The 13,160-nt window shown below is 40.3% G+C and overlaps 1 protein-coding gene across 2 annotated transcripts; it reads right to left on the reverse strand.

Moving 5' to 3' along the window:
• Positions 1-1,030: 1,030 nt before the first annotated feature.
• LOC147459063 (cadmium/zinc-transporting ATPase HMA3-like) lies at positions 1,031-7,576 on the reverse strand. Of its 2 annotated transcripts, none has more exons than XM_086510421.1 (12): positions 7,424-7,576; positions 6,166-6,393; positions 5,400-6,075; positions 5,059-5,316; positions 4,879-4,976; positions 4,546-4,801; positions 4,317-4,454; positions 3,904-4,231; positions 3,607-3,806; positions 2,997-3,145; positions 2,862-2,930; positions 1,031-2,745 (listed from the first exon to the last, which is right to left on the reverse strand). In XM_086510421.1, the coding sequence occupies exons 1-12, from the start codon at positions 7,445-7,447 to the stop codon at positions 1,201-1,203; spliced, it is 3,969 nt and encodes a 1,322-aa protein (XP_086366547.1). In that variant the 5' UTR covers positions 7,448-7,576; the 3' UTR covers positions 1,031-1,200. The 2 variants fall into 2 exon arrangements, with proteins under 2 accessions (XP_086366547.1, XP_086366546.1); XM_086510420.1 differs by lacking the exon at positions 7,424-7,576 and adding an exon at positions 6,501-7,326.
• Positions 7,577-13,160: the final 5,584 nt, after the last annotated feature.

The following is a 13,160-nucleotide window of genomic DNA, read 5'->3' on the forward strand; positions in this document are numbered from 1 at the left end:
GCCATCAACTCCTCACAAATTCCCAAAATACCCCTCATAACGTGTAAACATCTCTAAAGACAAATTTTTTTATAATTTTTCGTAGGAAAATTAGTTCTCCCTCAATAGAAGATGATAGAACTAGATTTTAAATTATCATGGCCTCTTAATTTGATGTGCAAGCGAAACAGTAAAGAGCTGGAGGAAGGCGTAAGATTAGAAGGAATCCGATGTGTTAATTGAATATAATAAAAGTGAAGGCGATAGACGTAAGCATTAGGTCTCCAATCTCGGAAAAATAAAAAGCTTTTCAAAACATCTTTAAGTGCTTAAGTGAAAGGTGAGTGTAGAAAATGAAAGTCAGATAAAGGTGGAAAGTCGAAGGACTTTTTGGGTCCATACAAACAGGTGTTAGGACTTCACACTGGTACATTCGTGTTCTCTTTTATTTTTCCTTTTAGCGCTTTGTTCTCTTTAAAGTGCACTATGTAGGTAGTGAAATGGCAAAAATTATTGTTACGGATTGTTGCATGCAACACTCAGCAAAGAAAAGCATTCGACGAGTGTGTTTATAGGCTGTTGGCACCACAAGAGAAGCATTAAGTGCTGTTTATTGAAAATCTTGTAAAACCATGAAATTCTAAATGGTGGGATAGGGGGGCACGTCCAATTAGAGGCCCAAAATGAACAGACTCTAAAACTATGAACTCCGTTCTAAAACTAATCTATTTGAGCCGGTTTCAAATCCTTCTCATTGTGTCTGAGAAGAAAAATGCCACATTGGTAAATTGATAACTACGTTTCGAAAAATTTGAGACGAGGGTAGTTCCAAATTTGAGAAGGGGCTTTGGGATTACCCAATTGCACACCCAAAAAAAGCTAGAGCACCATTGTATGCTACTACATTTTATAGACAATTGTGCATCTAAAATTTCAATTCTTCCAATGGATGCAAAAAAAGATAGCAAACATAAATTATTTAATCAGCACAAGCCACAAAAGGGGTACAATCAACGCCCCCCATCATCAAAGCCATCAAAAGAAAAGGGAAAATGGCAAGAAGACTCTCAATTAGTTATGCAATCCAGTAGCTGCTCTTTCTCCCAATTTTACAATGCAGGGTGTGGTTCTTCACCCATTACAGGCCAAAATCTTTATATTGAATAAATATTACAAGTGAGCTAAAGAGCTAGTACAAACTGTGATTGGATATCATACAACTTAGTGTGCTGCGTGTGCATTAGAGCAGCATTTGTCACGAATATGTGATTGGGAGGAAACAACATGGTAACTTTTAGTGTTTTGCAAAGCATCTTGACTACCCTCATTTTGGGTGGGAATTACACCATTGTTGCAGCCTTCAGCTTTGCCCTGGCTGTCGACAACACAGCATGAGCCATGTGGATCCCTACATTGCAAGCCACTTCCACTTTCCCTCTCATCCAGATACAATATAGCTGCTGATCCACTCTCTCCTTTGCTAAAATCTGTACAGCATGCCTCTTTGCTCTCGGCATGGCAGCACTTTGGCTGAGTTGGCACTGCCATTCTCTGGCAATTTTGAGGTAGTTGTAATTCTTCTGCCTGGGACTTTCCACCTTCACAGCCACTCTTGCAGCCGACATCCTTAGCTTCAGAGCTACATGAGGTTCTTCCTCCATTACAACAGCCAGAGGTCTGTCTTTTGTCATTCTCACATGAGCCTTTGCTTGCTGCATCGATTTTTGAGTGTGGCGCCTTGGTTGACTTGTGGGCATCCTCATGTTGATCGATACCTCTCTCACACCCTCTACTTAATGTCGAATGTATCTGTTCTTGGTGGCAGTTATCTTGGTGATGATTACTATGTCCAAAGCATCTGGAGAGGCTCAAGTATGTATGTTCGTGATGGTGGTGATTAGCTTTTGTGCTGCTCAAGTTTCTGCTATTACAACAATCCTTTATGCTCTCCTCCAGACAGCAGGAATGATGGGATCTATGACCGATTAGTCCTGCCAGAAACCCGGTTTTCTTTGTGTTTGTGCATGAACTTGCATGCTGCTCGGATGTATCAGTCAAAGAGCTTGGTCCCTCTGACACATTGACTACCACTGAAGCACAATCAGCTCCTTCACAATCCTTGGTACACGTCTCTTTGTGATTCACTCTCCGCCTGATACCATGATTGACACAACAGGACTTTGAAGCACAGCAGCTTTGGGTCTGACCTTCATCTGTGGCCAAACTCTCTGTGCTGCCTACCTCACAGCAGGAACCCCCCTTGGTGCATCTCTTGTTACCCTTCAGACTCTTTTGACACTCATTGTGAGTGTGCTTATGTCGATGCATGAATCCCACACAGGATCCATCTTTGCTTTTCTCAAGAATAAGCATACTGTTGAAGATAACAATCAGGCAGGTACCCACATCTGCAAGAACTGCGCCCCAGAGAGATGCATATCCCACTACGGCGAGGACAATGACTAAGATTTTGGTCGCAAAAGATATGATGACATTCTGTAAGATTTTCCTGCGTGCCTTTCGACCCAGTTTTATGGCAGTCGCCAGCTTCCTTAAATCATTTTTCATGAGAGCAATGTCAGCTGTTTCCATGGCAATCGCTGAACCAGCAACCCCCATTGCAATACCCACATCAGCAGCAGCCAAGGCAGGGGCATCATTGATGCCATCCCCAACCATACCAGTTACACCGACCTTTTTGAGTTTCTTGAGCACCTCAACTTTGTCTTCAGGAAACAATCGAGCATGAACTTCGATATGACCAAGCTGCAACAAAATTCCAAATACATAGTAACCAAAAATTGTGTATATCATTTAGCTTTGGATTGACAACATTCGAATGCAAAACGCAAAATAGAGATTCTGTTGGGGTTTAAACTCACATTTCTGTTCACAGTATTGGCTGTGTCTAGACTATCCCCAGTAAGCATGGCTAAATGAAGACCCAGATCCTGATACATAACCAAAAGGTATTAGTTGTATATCTCTAGTCAAACTCAAGCAAATCAAGGATGTACCTTCATCTCTCTCACAGCTTCTGGAGCTTCTCCTCTAAGCTGATCACCAGCACATAAAGTTAACTCAAGCTTTCCATCGACACCAACCCAACAGATGGTAAGTCCTTGACTCTTCCAATGCTTTATCAGAGAAGACTCAGAAAACCCACCTGCATGTAATAAGACTACATTTTAATTGCCCTGGACACTTTTATCCTCTATATATCAATGAACAAAAATAAATAAATAGATAAAAAGCCAGGACATAGCTGGACTCTGACATCTTGACAATCAACAAGCTACAACAAATCAAGTGCAACAGCACTAGAGCTACTTTATGTCATTCAGCATGGTTGTTGCAACATGTTTTGCAGAAGCTTGTTCCCAAATTTCTTTTGTGATTTGTAAGGCTAGCTTTTAGACATCCTAGTGCATGGTATATATTAGTACATATTGTTTGTTGCTCAAACTGTGGTTTGTAAGTTTCCAAAGGAGATACATCAGGACATGGCAAACATGGCCATCACCAATTTCAAACACCCAAGAAGCTTGACCTGGCTTAACTTAAATAGTTTCTATGAAAAATAGAAAAGAAAATGCCAAGGCTTGAAGTGAGTTACATCAACCTTACCTTCTCTCCAATGTAGCCGGTCAGCAAGTCGATCATTACCGATGACAATTTCATGGCCATCCACAAAACCACTGATACCCTCTCCGACGAGTATTCTAAAGTCATCTACCTCACCATTAGGCTCAGCACCTTGTGACTTTGCATACTCAACGACAGCAGAAGCAATTGGGTGGCTTGCTTTGCTCTCAATGCATGATACCCTAGTTGAGGTCAGAAGTTCAAACAAAGAATCAAAGCTACTTCTCACCTAGTCGCAGTTTAGAGCTAGTGAAATTGAGAAAACTTAAAAACCCGTACCAGTGCAGCAGCTGCTGTAAATCTGCGTTCTTGTTTACAGTCTGAACTTCTACCACTTGAAAGCAACCTTCAGTTAGAGTGCCTGTCTTGTCCATCGCAACAACCTTAATTCTGCCCAGTGCCTCCAGGTACTTTCCACCCTTCACAAGGAGGCCTGTTCGAGCAGCTTGAGCGATCGCACAAGTAGTGGTGACCGGTGTGGAGATAACCAAGGCACAAGGACAAGCCACCACCAGGAGAACAAGTGCCAAATACAACCAATGTCTAACGTGATGGGAATGCATGATCACAGGGATAACGGCGATTCCAAAGGCAATAGCAACTATAGCTGCACATGTGCAAGGATTCCGCTTTAGAAGAAAATTACTATCAGCTCATCCTCAAATAATCAAACACTATCCTGCTCCACTTACTGGGCGTGTAATATTTGGCAAAGGTTTCCACGAGCTGATCCATGTGAGACCGTTGAGTCTGCGCATCTTCAACAAGCCTCACCATCCTTGCTACTGCGGATTCTTCTGCCAAGGCAGATGTCTCAATGCACAGATATCCTGGTAACATAGCAGCCAATCAGGCATGAGATCCTCCTTGTTATGAATAGCAACGGACATTAGCAGAGATTTAGTTGTGTGATCACTCTACCAGTCAAATTGATTGTGCCTGCCCAAACACTTCCTCCAACCTCCTTCTCTACGGGAAAAGATTCGCCTGTCAAACTGCTCTCATCAACAGAACTCCTGCCAGAAACGACAATGCCATCTATAGGTATTGATTCTCCAGCTTTGACAGACAGCTTAGTCCCGACCTTAACTTCTGCCACAGAAATTTTCAATCCAGTATCTGCAAGAACTGCATGTTGGGGAGCCAGATTTGCCACAGAGGATATAGCCATACGGGCCTGCATGCACAAGGTGTAAGTTAAGACGTAGGTGAATTAGAGAGAACATTGGCATCAACATGAAGAGATCTACAAACCTTGTCAGTGGACCTTGATTCTAGCCAATCAGCCAGGGTGAAAAGAAACACTATGAAGCCTGCTTCAACATAGTCTCCAAGACCAATAGAGCCAGCAACTGTTCAAAGAATTTGACGACACCACATAATCATGGTGTTCGCGTTGTGTGAAAAGAGAAAACAGGAGATTATGCTACATACCTGCTATAAGCATCAAAATGTTGATATCTAATACAAAACGCCTCAATGATACAAAACTTTTAACCAGAATTGGTTTTAAACCCACTGCTACTGCCCCTAGGGCCACCCATTTCAGGGGACCAAAGACATAGTGGAACATTGAAATAATCACCAAGAGCCCTGATAAGATTGTATAGGGAGTTGGCCACTTGTGTGCTGCTTTCCACTCTCCTCTAATGTGAATGCTAGCTTCCAGCTGGGCATCATTCAGCAGCCGCACTAGATTTGCAAAGAGAGATGTTTTTCAAAGTCCATTTTAAAAGCATAGAGAAGAGATTGAATTTAATAAAAAGAAAAATCACCTAATTTTGCAGGTGAAGCTGCTACTGAATCATGATGCACTGTCACTATCTTGGACGCAACATTGACAGATACTTCCCGAACTCCAGGAACAGGTTCAAGTATTTTCTTTATAAGTGGGACCTCTGCAGGACAGCAAATTCCAAGGACATCTAGCATGGTTTTCTGTAGCTCAAGTGGTTGGCTATCACTAGCTATGTCTATGTTGACCTCTTCGTTTAACAATGATTGCACATCATCCATCTCATGCTCTCTCGTGCAACCACTGCCACAGAGTGCCTGCTGATAGCCAACAGAAGTACTAGAGCACAATTTCCGACCAGTTACAGGGCCCCAATCCTTACAACCAGGTGTATGTGGGCCTTCATACTTAAACAGATCAAACAAGCATTTTGAATGCTTCCTAAGCCTTCCTTGTGACTCCCCAACCTTCACCAGTCTACCATGCTGGGATGCTCCATCATCATGGCTAAGCACGTAAGATCCATCACTCATTGGCACCAGCCAATCAAAGTGATCTCCGTGCGTAATTTGCTCATGGCCACACCCCTCTTGATGCACATGATTGTCTATATAATGTCCTTTATGTGTATGTTTGTCAGCGGAATGGCCGTCATCCATGCAGGAGTTTGAAAAGTCCCACAGCAAAGGAAGAGTACAGCCTGCTTCATCCATGCACTGAACCACCGCCAATCACAAGTTAGCTAAGCAAAGAATGTAGTAAGGACTGTTTTATACAGAGAGAAGAAGAGCCAAATGAGACAAGACCTGCTCCAAAAGAACATCTTCAATAGAATCATCTACATGATGGACGTGTGCATGAACATGGCCATCCTCGCGAAGGCAACATTGCTGAGCTCTTGGATCCCACTTGCCATTCCCATGATCAGTGAAGCAAAGACTGGGCTCTTTATTTTGTGATGCCAGATAAGAAGGAATTAGCACATATGAAAACTTGCTGCCCTCTTTGATCAGCAGATGGTTGGCCCCCTTGTGCTGAAAAAACACAAAAGAAGTCAGAATTTTCCGGCTAAGTCTGAAGATTTTGTAGAGAGAGATTTATTTTGTAGGGGCTCTTTTAAATTAGTTTTGGGCAAAGTAACCTGATGGAGCACCATGTCTACTGTGGTTTGGGTTTGGGAGTTCGATACAGAAGAGCTTGGTGCGTCAGTACTGTGCATGATGAGAGCCACCTCGCAAAGCTAATTATACCTTAAAATGGACGAAAGTCCCGGGGAATATAAAGAGAGGTTTAAGTAGGATACTTGTCCCCAAAAGCAGGTTGCCACAATGCCAAGGGGCCGGCTCATGCGTGATGAATAAACAAATAAACTGCAATACTCTGAACATTCTCTAAGCTGCATACTCTTTTGGGGTGTAAAGCATGAAAGCATGCGTTTGGCTTTTTCTTTTTGAGATCCTGTACTGTGCGGTTACATGTGTTTCTTGCGCCTCTCTTAACTGCTTATTATAGGTCCCCACCGGCAATTTATACTAGAATACACAAAAAAAAGTTCAAAGCTCCAAGCATCCATCTTTATTATTCCCATTCCATTCATGCGCAAAGGAGCAGCATACTTGCATCTAATTCCAAATTCTAAAAGGCCTGCTGGCAACACAGGCTCTTGGCATGAGCATTGCAGCTACCCAGGCCAGTAACCAAACGCAGTGTTTCTTCTCCTCAACAAGGCACAAAATATATTACAGAAAACTAACAATCGGTTCCTATCAGAGCTTCTTATATGCGCCATCTACAGCGATAACTTGGGAAACAGAAGAGGCATAATGTCACTAATTTCTTGCGGAAGCGGAAGCATTACAAGCGGCGATATGAACACAAAGCACAATTGTAAGCGGATGGTTCAGTGCTCGCCATGAAAGCAAAGTGCTCAGCGACAAAAAGCAAGATCAACAACTCTTCTCTCTCTTTCTCTCTCTCTCTCTCTCTCTCTCTCTCTCTCTCACACACACACACACACAAACAGTATCTTCACAGGGCCATTGCAAGCAAGGAGGCGCAGGTGACCTGCAGAAGTGTGGAAGTCGCCATCGCCGCGATCAGCGAGACGCCTCGGATTACGTTTGAAAATCAAGTACCAAAGCATGCGACAATTTTCGATGCCGTCGTTAATAACAAACAACTCCTCTTGAGACTCATGTGCGTATTGGTAGGTCAGTGTCTTGTCGTGCACTATATATCCACTCAAAAAACACCTGAGAGAGTGCTTTTACAAAACTCCTGGTTTCCTGGAGACTACTTATTCTATTCAAATTCATGTAGATTCCTCCAGCATATTACTTCACATAGAGTCCTCCCAACCATTGTGCCTCGTCTGCAATGGCGAGCAAAATAACCAGCCATGAATAGGCTTTGAACTTTTCGCGCATCAGCAGCCTGACCTTGTTGAGCTAACCAACCCAACTCGATCGGCTTTCCGTCTATGATGACCGGCACCTCCTCCTTTTAGAAAAAAACTCGTGTCGTGGCCTGCGCTACTTTGCACAGCCCTGCCCTACGTTCAATCATGTCAAAAACCTTGCCTTGCATTGAGTCATGCCGGTGTCATTGCTGCCATGCAGGTGCTCAACCTTGCCTTGCGCTCAGTCGTGTCGGTGGCGTCACTGTCACGCAGGTGCTCATTCAACAAAGGTCCTTTCCTTTTTTGCAGCTCCAGAATCGGCACCCGTTGAAGATTCCCTATGTACTTTCTTTTTTGAAGAACGTTGGCACATACTCTTCAAAAAAGAAATAGCTTTTTTTCATAATAAAGCTTGTCTCAACCAATGAGATTCTCCAACCTTGACAAGGGGTATCCCTCGCACCGCCTCCTGCGACGATGCCCCAACGATCCTTTCATGCCATTTGTAAGGATCTGAGCAATAGCGAGAGAGGTGTAAGTTGTGGCCAAGGTCAACTTTATCTCTAGGAACATGTGTAGTTCATTGAAATGTGCCTTGTGTATTTATCAAGAGCAAATCCTCCCAACCATGCCTTCCAATATGTGTTTTGTGTGTGTGTGTGTGTGTGTGTGTGTGTGTGTGTGTGTGTTTTTAGAGAGAGAGAGAGAGAGAGAGAGAGAGAGTGTGTGTGTGTGTGTGTGTGAGAGAGAGAGAGAGAGAGAAGAAGAAGAAGAAGAAGAGAGTTTTAACGTCGTAGGAAACTATCCCAAGAGACCTTAAAAATCTAGCCGACGAGGAGTTGAACTCAAGACCTATTATTCAAGAGGGAAATGGCATAACCAATCTACCTTGCACTTGGGTGATAGAGGGAGGTATTACTACTATATCTCTCTATATATTTATTAATGTATTTATTATCTCTTTATTGTCCAATATTTTGACTTGCAATCTAACACCATTTTAGATAATTTGAAAAAATCCCGTTTCCCAAATTCTAAATGTGTATGCTAGGATTGTGTTATTTAATGATTTTTAAGCTTTAGTTGCCTTTAATTTAAATAAATTATCATGATTGTATGAGTCTATTTTAATTTCTCTACTATAAAATTTAAGAATAAACCTCCAATATAGTTTTTGGAAAGAGGATTTGTATGACATCAGTGCTTTTCAAAATTCAACAAATGCTTCTAGAAGTAGCTTCTCAAAAAATGAGGTGTCAAAAAAACCAATATATTGATATGATTTTAAAGCAGCATATAGATTGATTACAGCAATTAAAAAAGATAATATGTAAAGACAAATACTATTAAACACTCTTGTCATAATTTGGTGACTTTAATCCATGTATAACAAAATACTTGGTCATGGTTTTGTAGCATGCTATCAACTTTTAAATACACGATACTTTAAACAACATTCAACTAATATTTCACACTTAAAACGTCAAAACAATACTATATAGTATCATATGGCTATAAGACCATGAGATGCCATCTATTGCACCTATGGCCTTAAGGCCATATGGTGATGTTTGTAGACATGTCTATGACTTTAATATGTCTCTTTATGACCTCAAGGCCATAGGGTTAGGATTGTTAGCTGGTCCCAACGTATAAAGAGATCCAGTCCTTCAAAGCCATATGGGACTTTATTTATGTGCCACCCTATGTCCCTAAGGCTGTAGGTTGTCTTAGGGCCACAAGATGTTGTTTATGCCAATAAAAAACCCTTCTATGCTCTATGTTGGCACTCTATGTCCCAAAGCGCACAAGGTGTGCCTCGTATGCTAGTTAGAAACCCTTTATTCTATATGTTGTCACCATATGTCCTTAGACCATAGGGTGCCCTCTATGCTAGTAAGAACTCCTCTATACTCTGTGTTTGCACCCTATGGACCTAGGGCCACAAGGTACCCTCTATGCTAGTAAGAAATCCTCTACGCTCAACATTGAGACCATGTGGCCCCAAAGCCATAAGATATCCTCTATGGTAGTGAGAAAAACCCTCTATGATCTATGTTCACAAACAATTAAAAAATCTAAACAATACTATAGAGTATCCTATGGCCCTAAGACCATAAGATGTCATCTATTGCACCTATAATTCCATTTGGTATTTTATTTAACTATACAAAGTTAGATGAGGCTCTTACTTAGATAAACTATCATAATTCTAACTTTCAAATTATTTCTTAACATAAAACTACAATATAAAAACTCCTAATATAAGTTTGTGCCAAAGAATCAATGTTAAGATGAAGATTTTGTACATCAAGTACATGCTTTAAAACTTCACTCAAAGGTTTTAGAGATGGTGTCTCAAAAAAAGGAGGTGTTTAAAAACACCATTTGATGTGAATAATACGAATTGTATACATTGATTATGTCAAAATAGTATAAAGTATAAACATAAAGATTACCACCAACTTGACAGTTTCATAAAAATGATGGTCTTTATCGCATGTACAATAAAGTACTAACTAGAAAGAGTATGATATCTCCAAGATTGAGGGTGTTCAAAAAACACCGTTTTGTAACACTACCAAATGTCAAGAACATTCTGATTGTTTGGATCACTTAATAAAGACAATTAATAAGAAGAAAAAGTTAACAATACCATAGAAGCATCAAACAATGAAACCAAAGAACTTGAATGAGAGAAGTCTCCTGACAATAGGATGCACTTCATTAAAAAAACAGTTTAAAGATGTTTCAAGATATCCCACAACATTCCATCAAGTTTAAAATTTGAAAAGTACACATTGCCAAATACTTGGTAGATGGTATTTAGAATACTTAACTAGTACACTTAAAATGGCCTCCTTCTCTTGAGATTTTGAGTCCTTTGAGACATATAACATTGCATTACATAGTGAGTCTCAGGATCATCAGGATGGAACATTACAAAATTTCTTATGGTATATACTCTCTTGTCTTTAGCATACAACCATCCACATAACCATGGAACAATTTCATCTTTTAAAAAACTTTGAAGCAATTGAGTAGGTTGGTTCCAAAACTTTGGAAAAATCATATAAGTTCCTTGCATATTCCACATCACTCGATATGGACTATCATCAAATATTATAGTGTTGCCCCCATCTAAATAATCAAATAGCTTCCATATGGTCGAAAGATTTTTGTGATAGGCTCTTTTGTAACCGATCATGAAAGTTGAATTTTGGCAGCACCGGTTATCCATAATCATCTTGAATTTGTGACTTTGTGTAGGAAAACAGGTCTTGATTATGTGTTGAGCTTTTTGTAAACGATGACAGCTCCAAATCCAAACCTCAAAGAACTCAAAGCAAAATCTTAAGAAATACTCTGCATCTGGACGCACCGCATACACCTCATTGTTATCTTCTACAATGCACATGTACTTGGTCCAAGTTGGCCTTGATTGAAGTTCAAATGTTGCAAGAAGCACACCCTCTAAATCCAAGATAAGCGTTCTTTTGTCTTGTTTGAAAGATGTTGGTAGATAATGAAACCATTGCTCTTGGTTTGAATGTGATATTTGATGTAATATGAAAGGGAGCTCCTCTATTTTGTGATAATCTAATAGCAAAACATTTTTTCTTAGAAGCTCTGAAATGATTAAAAAAGAAAAGTTAATATAGAGATCTTAAGTGTGTTGAAGACCTTAGGGACATAGGGTGCTAATTTGTGGTTACACTTAGTAAGTCCTATGCAAGAACACATGCCAAACTATGACCCTATGGCCTTAGATTCATAGGGTGTTAAGACCATAAAGTGAAATTCCCCCAAGGTTATAGAGCAAGATTTGACCTTATGAGCATGTATATTGTCCTTGATGGCACAATGAACTCAAATTTCAAAGCAAACAACATACAAGCTTTTTAAAAAACGAGCATTTGGCACATGAAACTCAGAAGTTACTTATAGTATTGAAAGACAATTTAAAAAACTATTCATCATTTACATCTTCATATATCTTGAAACCCTAAGCACTCTAACAAAGTCTCTGAGTACATAAAGATCTTTGTAAATGACAAAATGTTACAAAACATTGCTCCATCATTTCTTGATATAGGGCTATTTGAGATCATACTGAATTTTTAGATGCTTTATATAATTCCTGGCTTCATGTACTTTGATCACAGGCTCTTTGTATCCCAATTTTTGGGCAAGCATGATTGCTTCTGTACCTTTCAAGGTTGATAATGATTTGATATTCTTTAAGACCCTTACTTTTTCTCGATCACGTGCTGAAAGTTTCTTGTCTTGACTTCGAGTGGACATTCCACTAGTGCTAGATGTTGTAACTTTCTCATCGTGAAGAGGACGAGAAACTTCTGGTAGCCTTCCCATGGAGTAGGTTTTTTCTAGAAAAATTAGATTTCTCTCCTCCCACTCTACAACAACCTTGTGTATACGGTTATAAAGCTCATGACCTTAAGCAATGGGTGCTTGTCCATATAAATGAGACCCTGTAACTGTGCGAATGTCATTAACATGATTGAGAGCTTTGATATATGGTAGCAGCTCCCCAAGGAGGATATTATCCTCCTCATCATCAACATTAAATGATGGTGGAAAAATACAATTCACTGCAGGATTCACACATCCCTTTAATGGTTCATCATCTACAAGAAGCAATCTTCTTGCATCAAGCCCAAATTTTGATGATGCAATAGCCAACGGTTTGAAAAGTGCTTCTACTCCTAGATTATCTAAGCGAGTGATCCTTGATTCTACGCATGGTTGACATTGGCTTTGCCCCCAGATCATAAAGAATGGAAATTTTTCTTTCGCTTCTTTTTCTAAAATCTTGATGATGTCCATAACATGCATGTCATTAGCAGCTGACCATATCCCTACATTGAAATTGCTAAATAGAGCCTTTAAAAACTCAATGCATCCTGGACGAAGAACAATATGCTCATGTCCAAACTTTAAGCTCTTCATTTTCTTGGACTTTTGCCAGCATCTCCTCAGGAACAATCCACACAAGCTCACTATTATAGTCAGCATTGGTTTGTTGGTGGATGAAAGGTCTGACTCACCATGCACTTCGATTTCCAAATCCTGGGGTGCGCGCTAAAATATTTGTGTTGGATTCTCCTTCTTGCGTTGCACATGTTCTAGAACTTCCATTGCCTTCTACTTCCATTATGATGTCATGCAATCCAATTCCCAACTCTTGGGCTACTAGAATATTTTCATTGGATTCTTCTTCTTCCCTTGCACATGTTCTGGAACTTTCACTGTCTTCTTCCATTGGATTACTCTTTAAATTTATCTCCAGTCGTTGTAGCAGTCGACCTTCAAAGACTTGTAGATTCTTGTCATCTTCGTCAGAAACTATTTGGTTGACATGGAGATTGATAGAATCTTTCT

Source organism: Adiantum capillus-veneris, chromosome 4 (assembly GCF_014529385.1).
Source record: "Adiantum capillus-veneris isolate H3 chromosome 4, ASM1452938v2, whole genome shotgun sequence".
Classification (NCBI taxonomy): Eukaryota; Viridiplantae; Streptophyta; class Polypodiopsida; order Polypodiales; family Pteridaceae; genus Adiantum; species Adiantum capillus-veneris.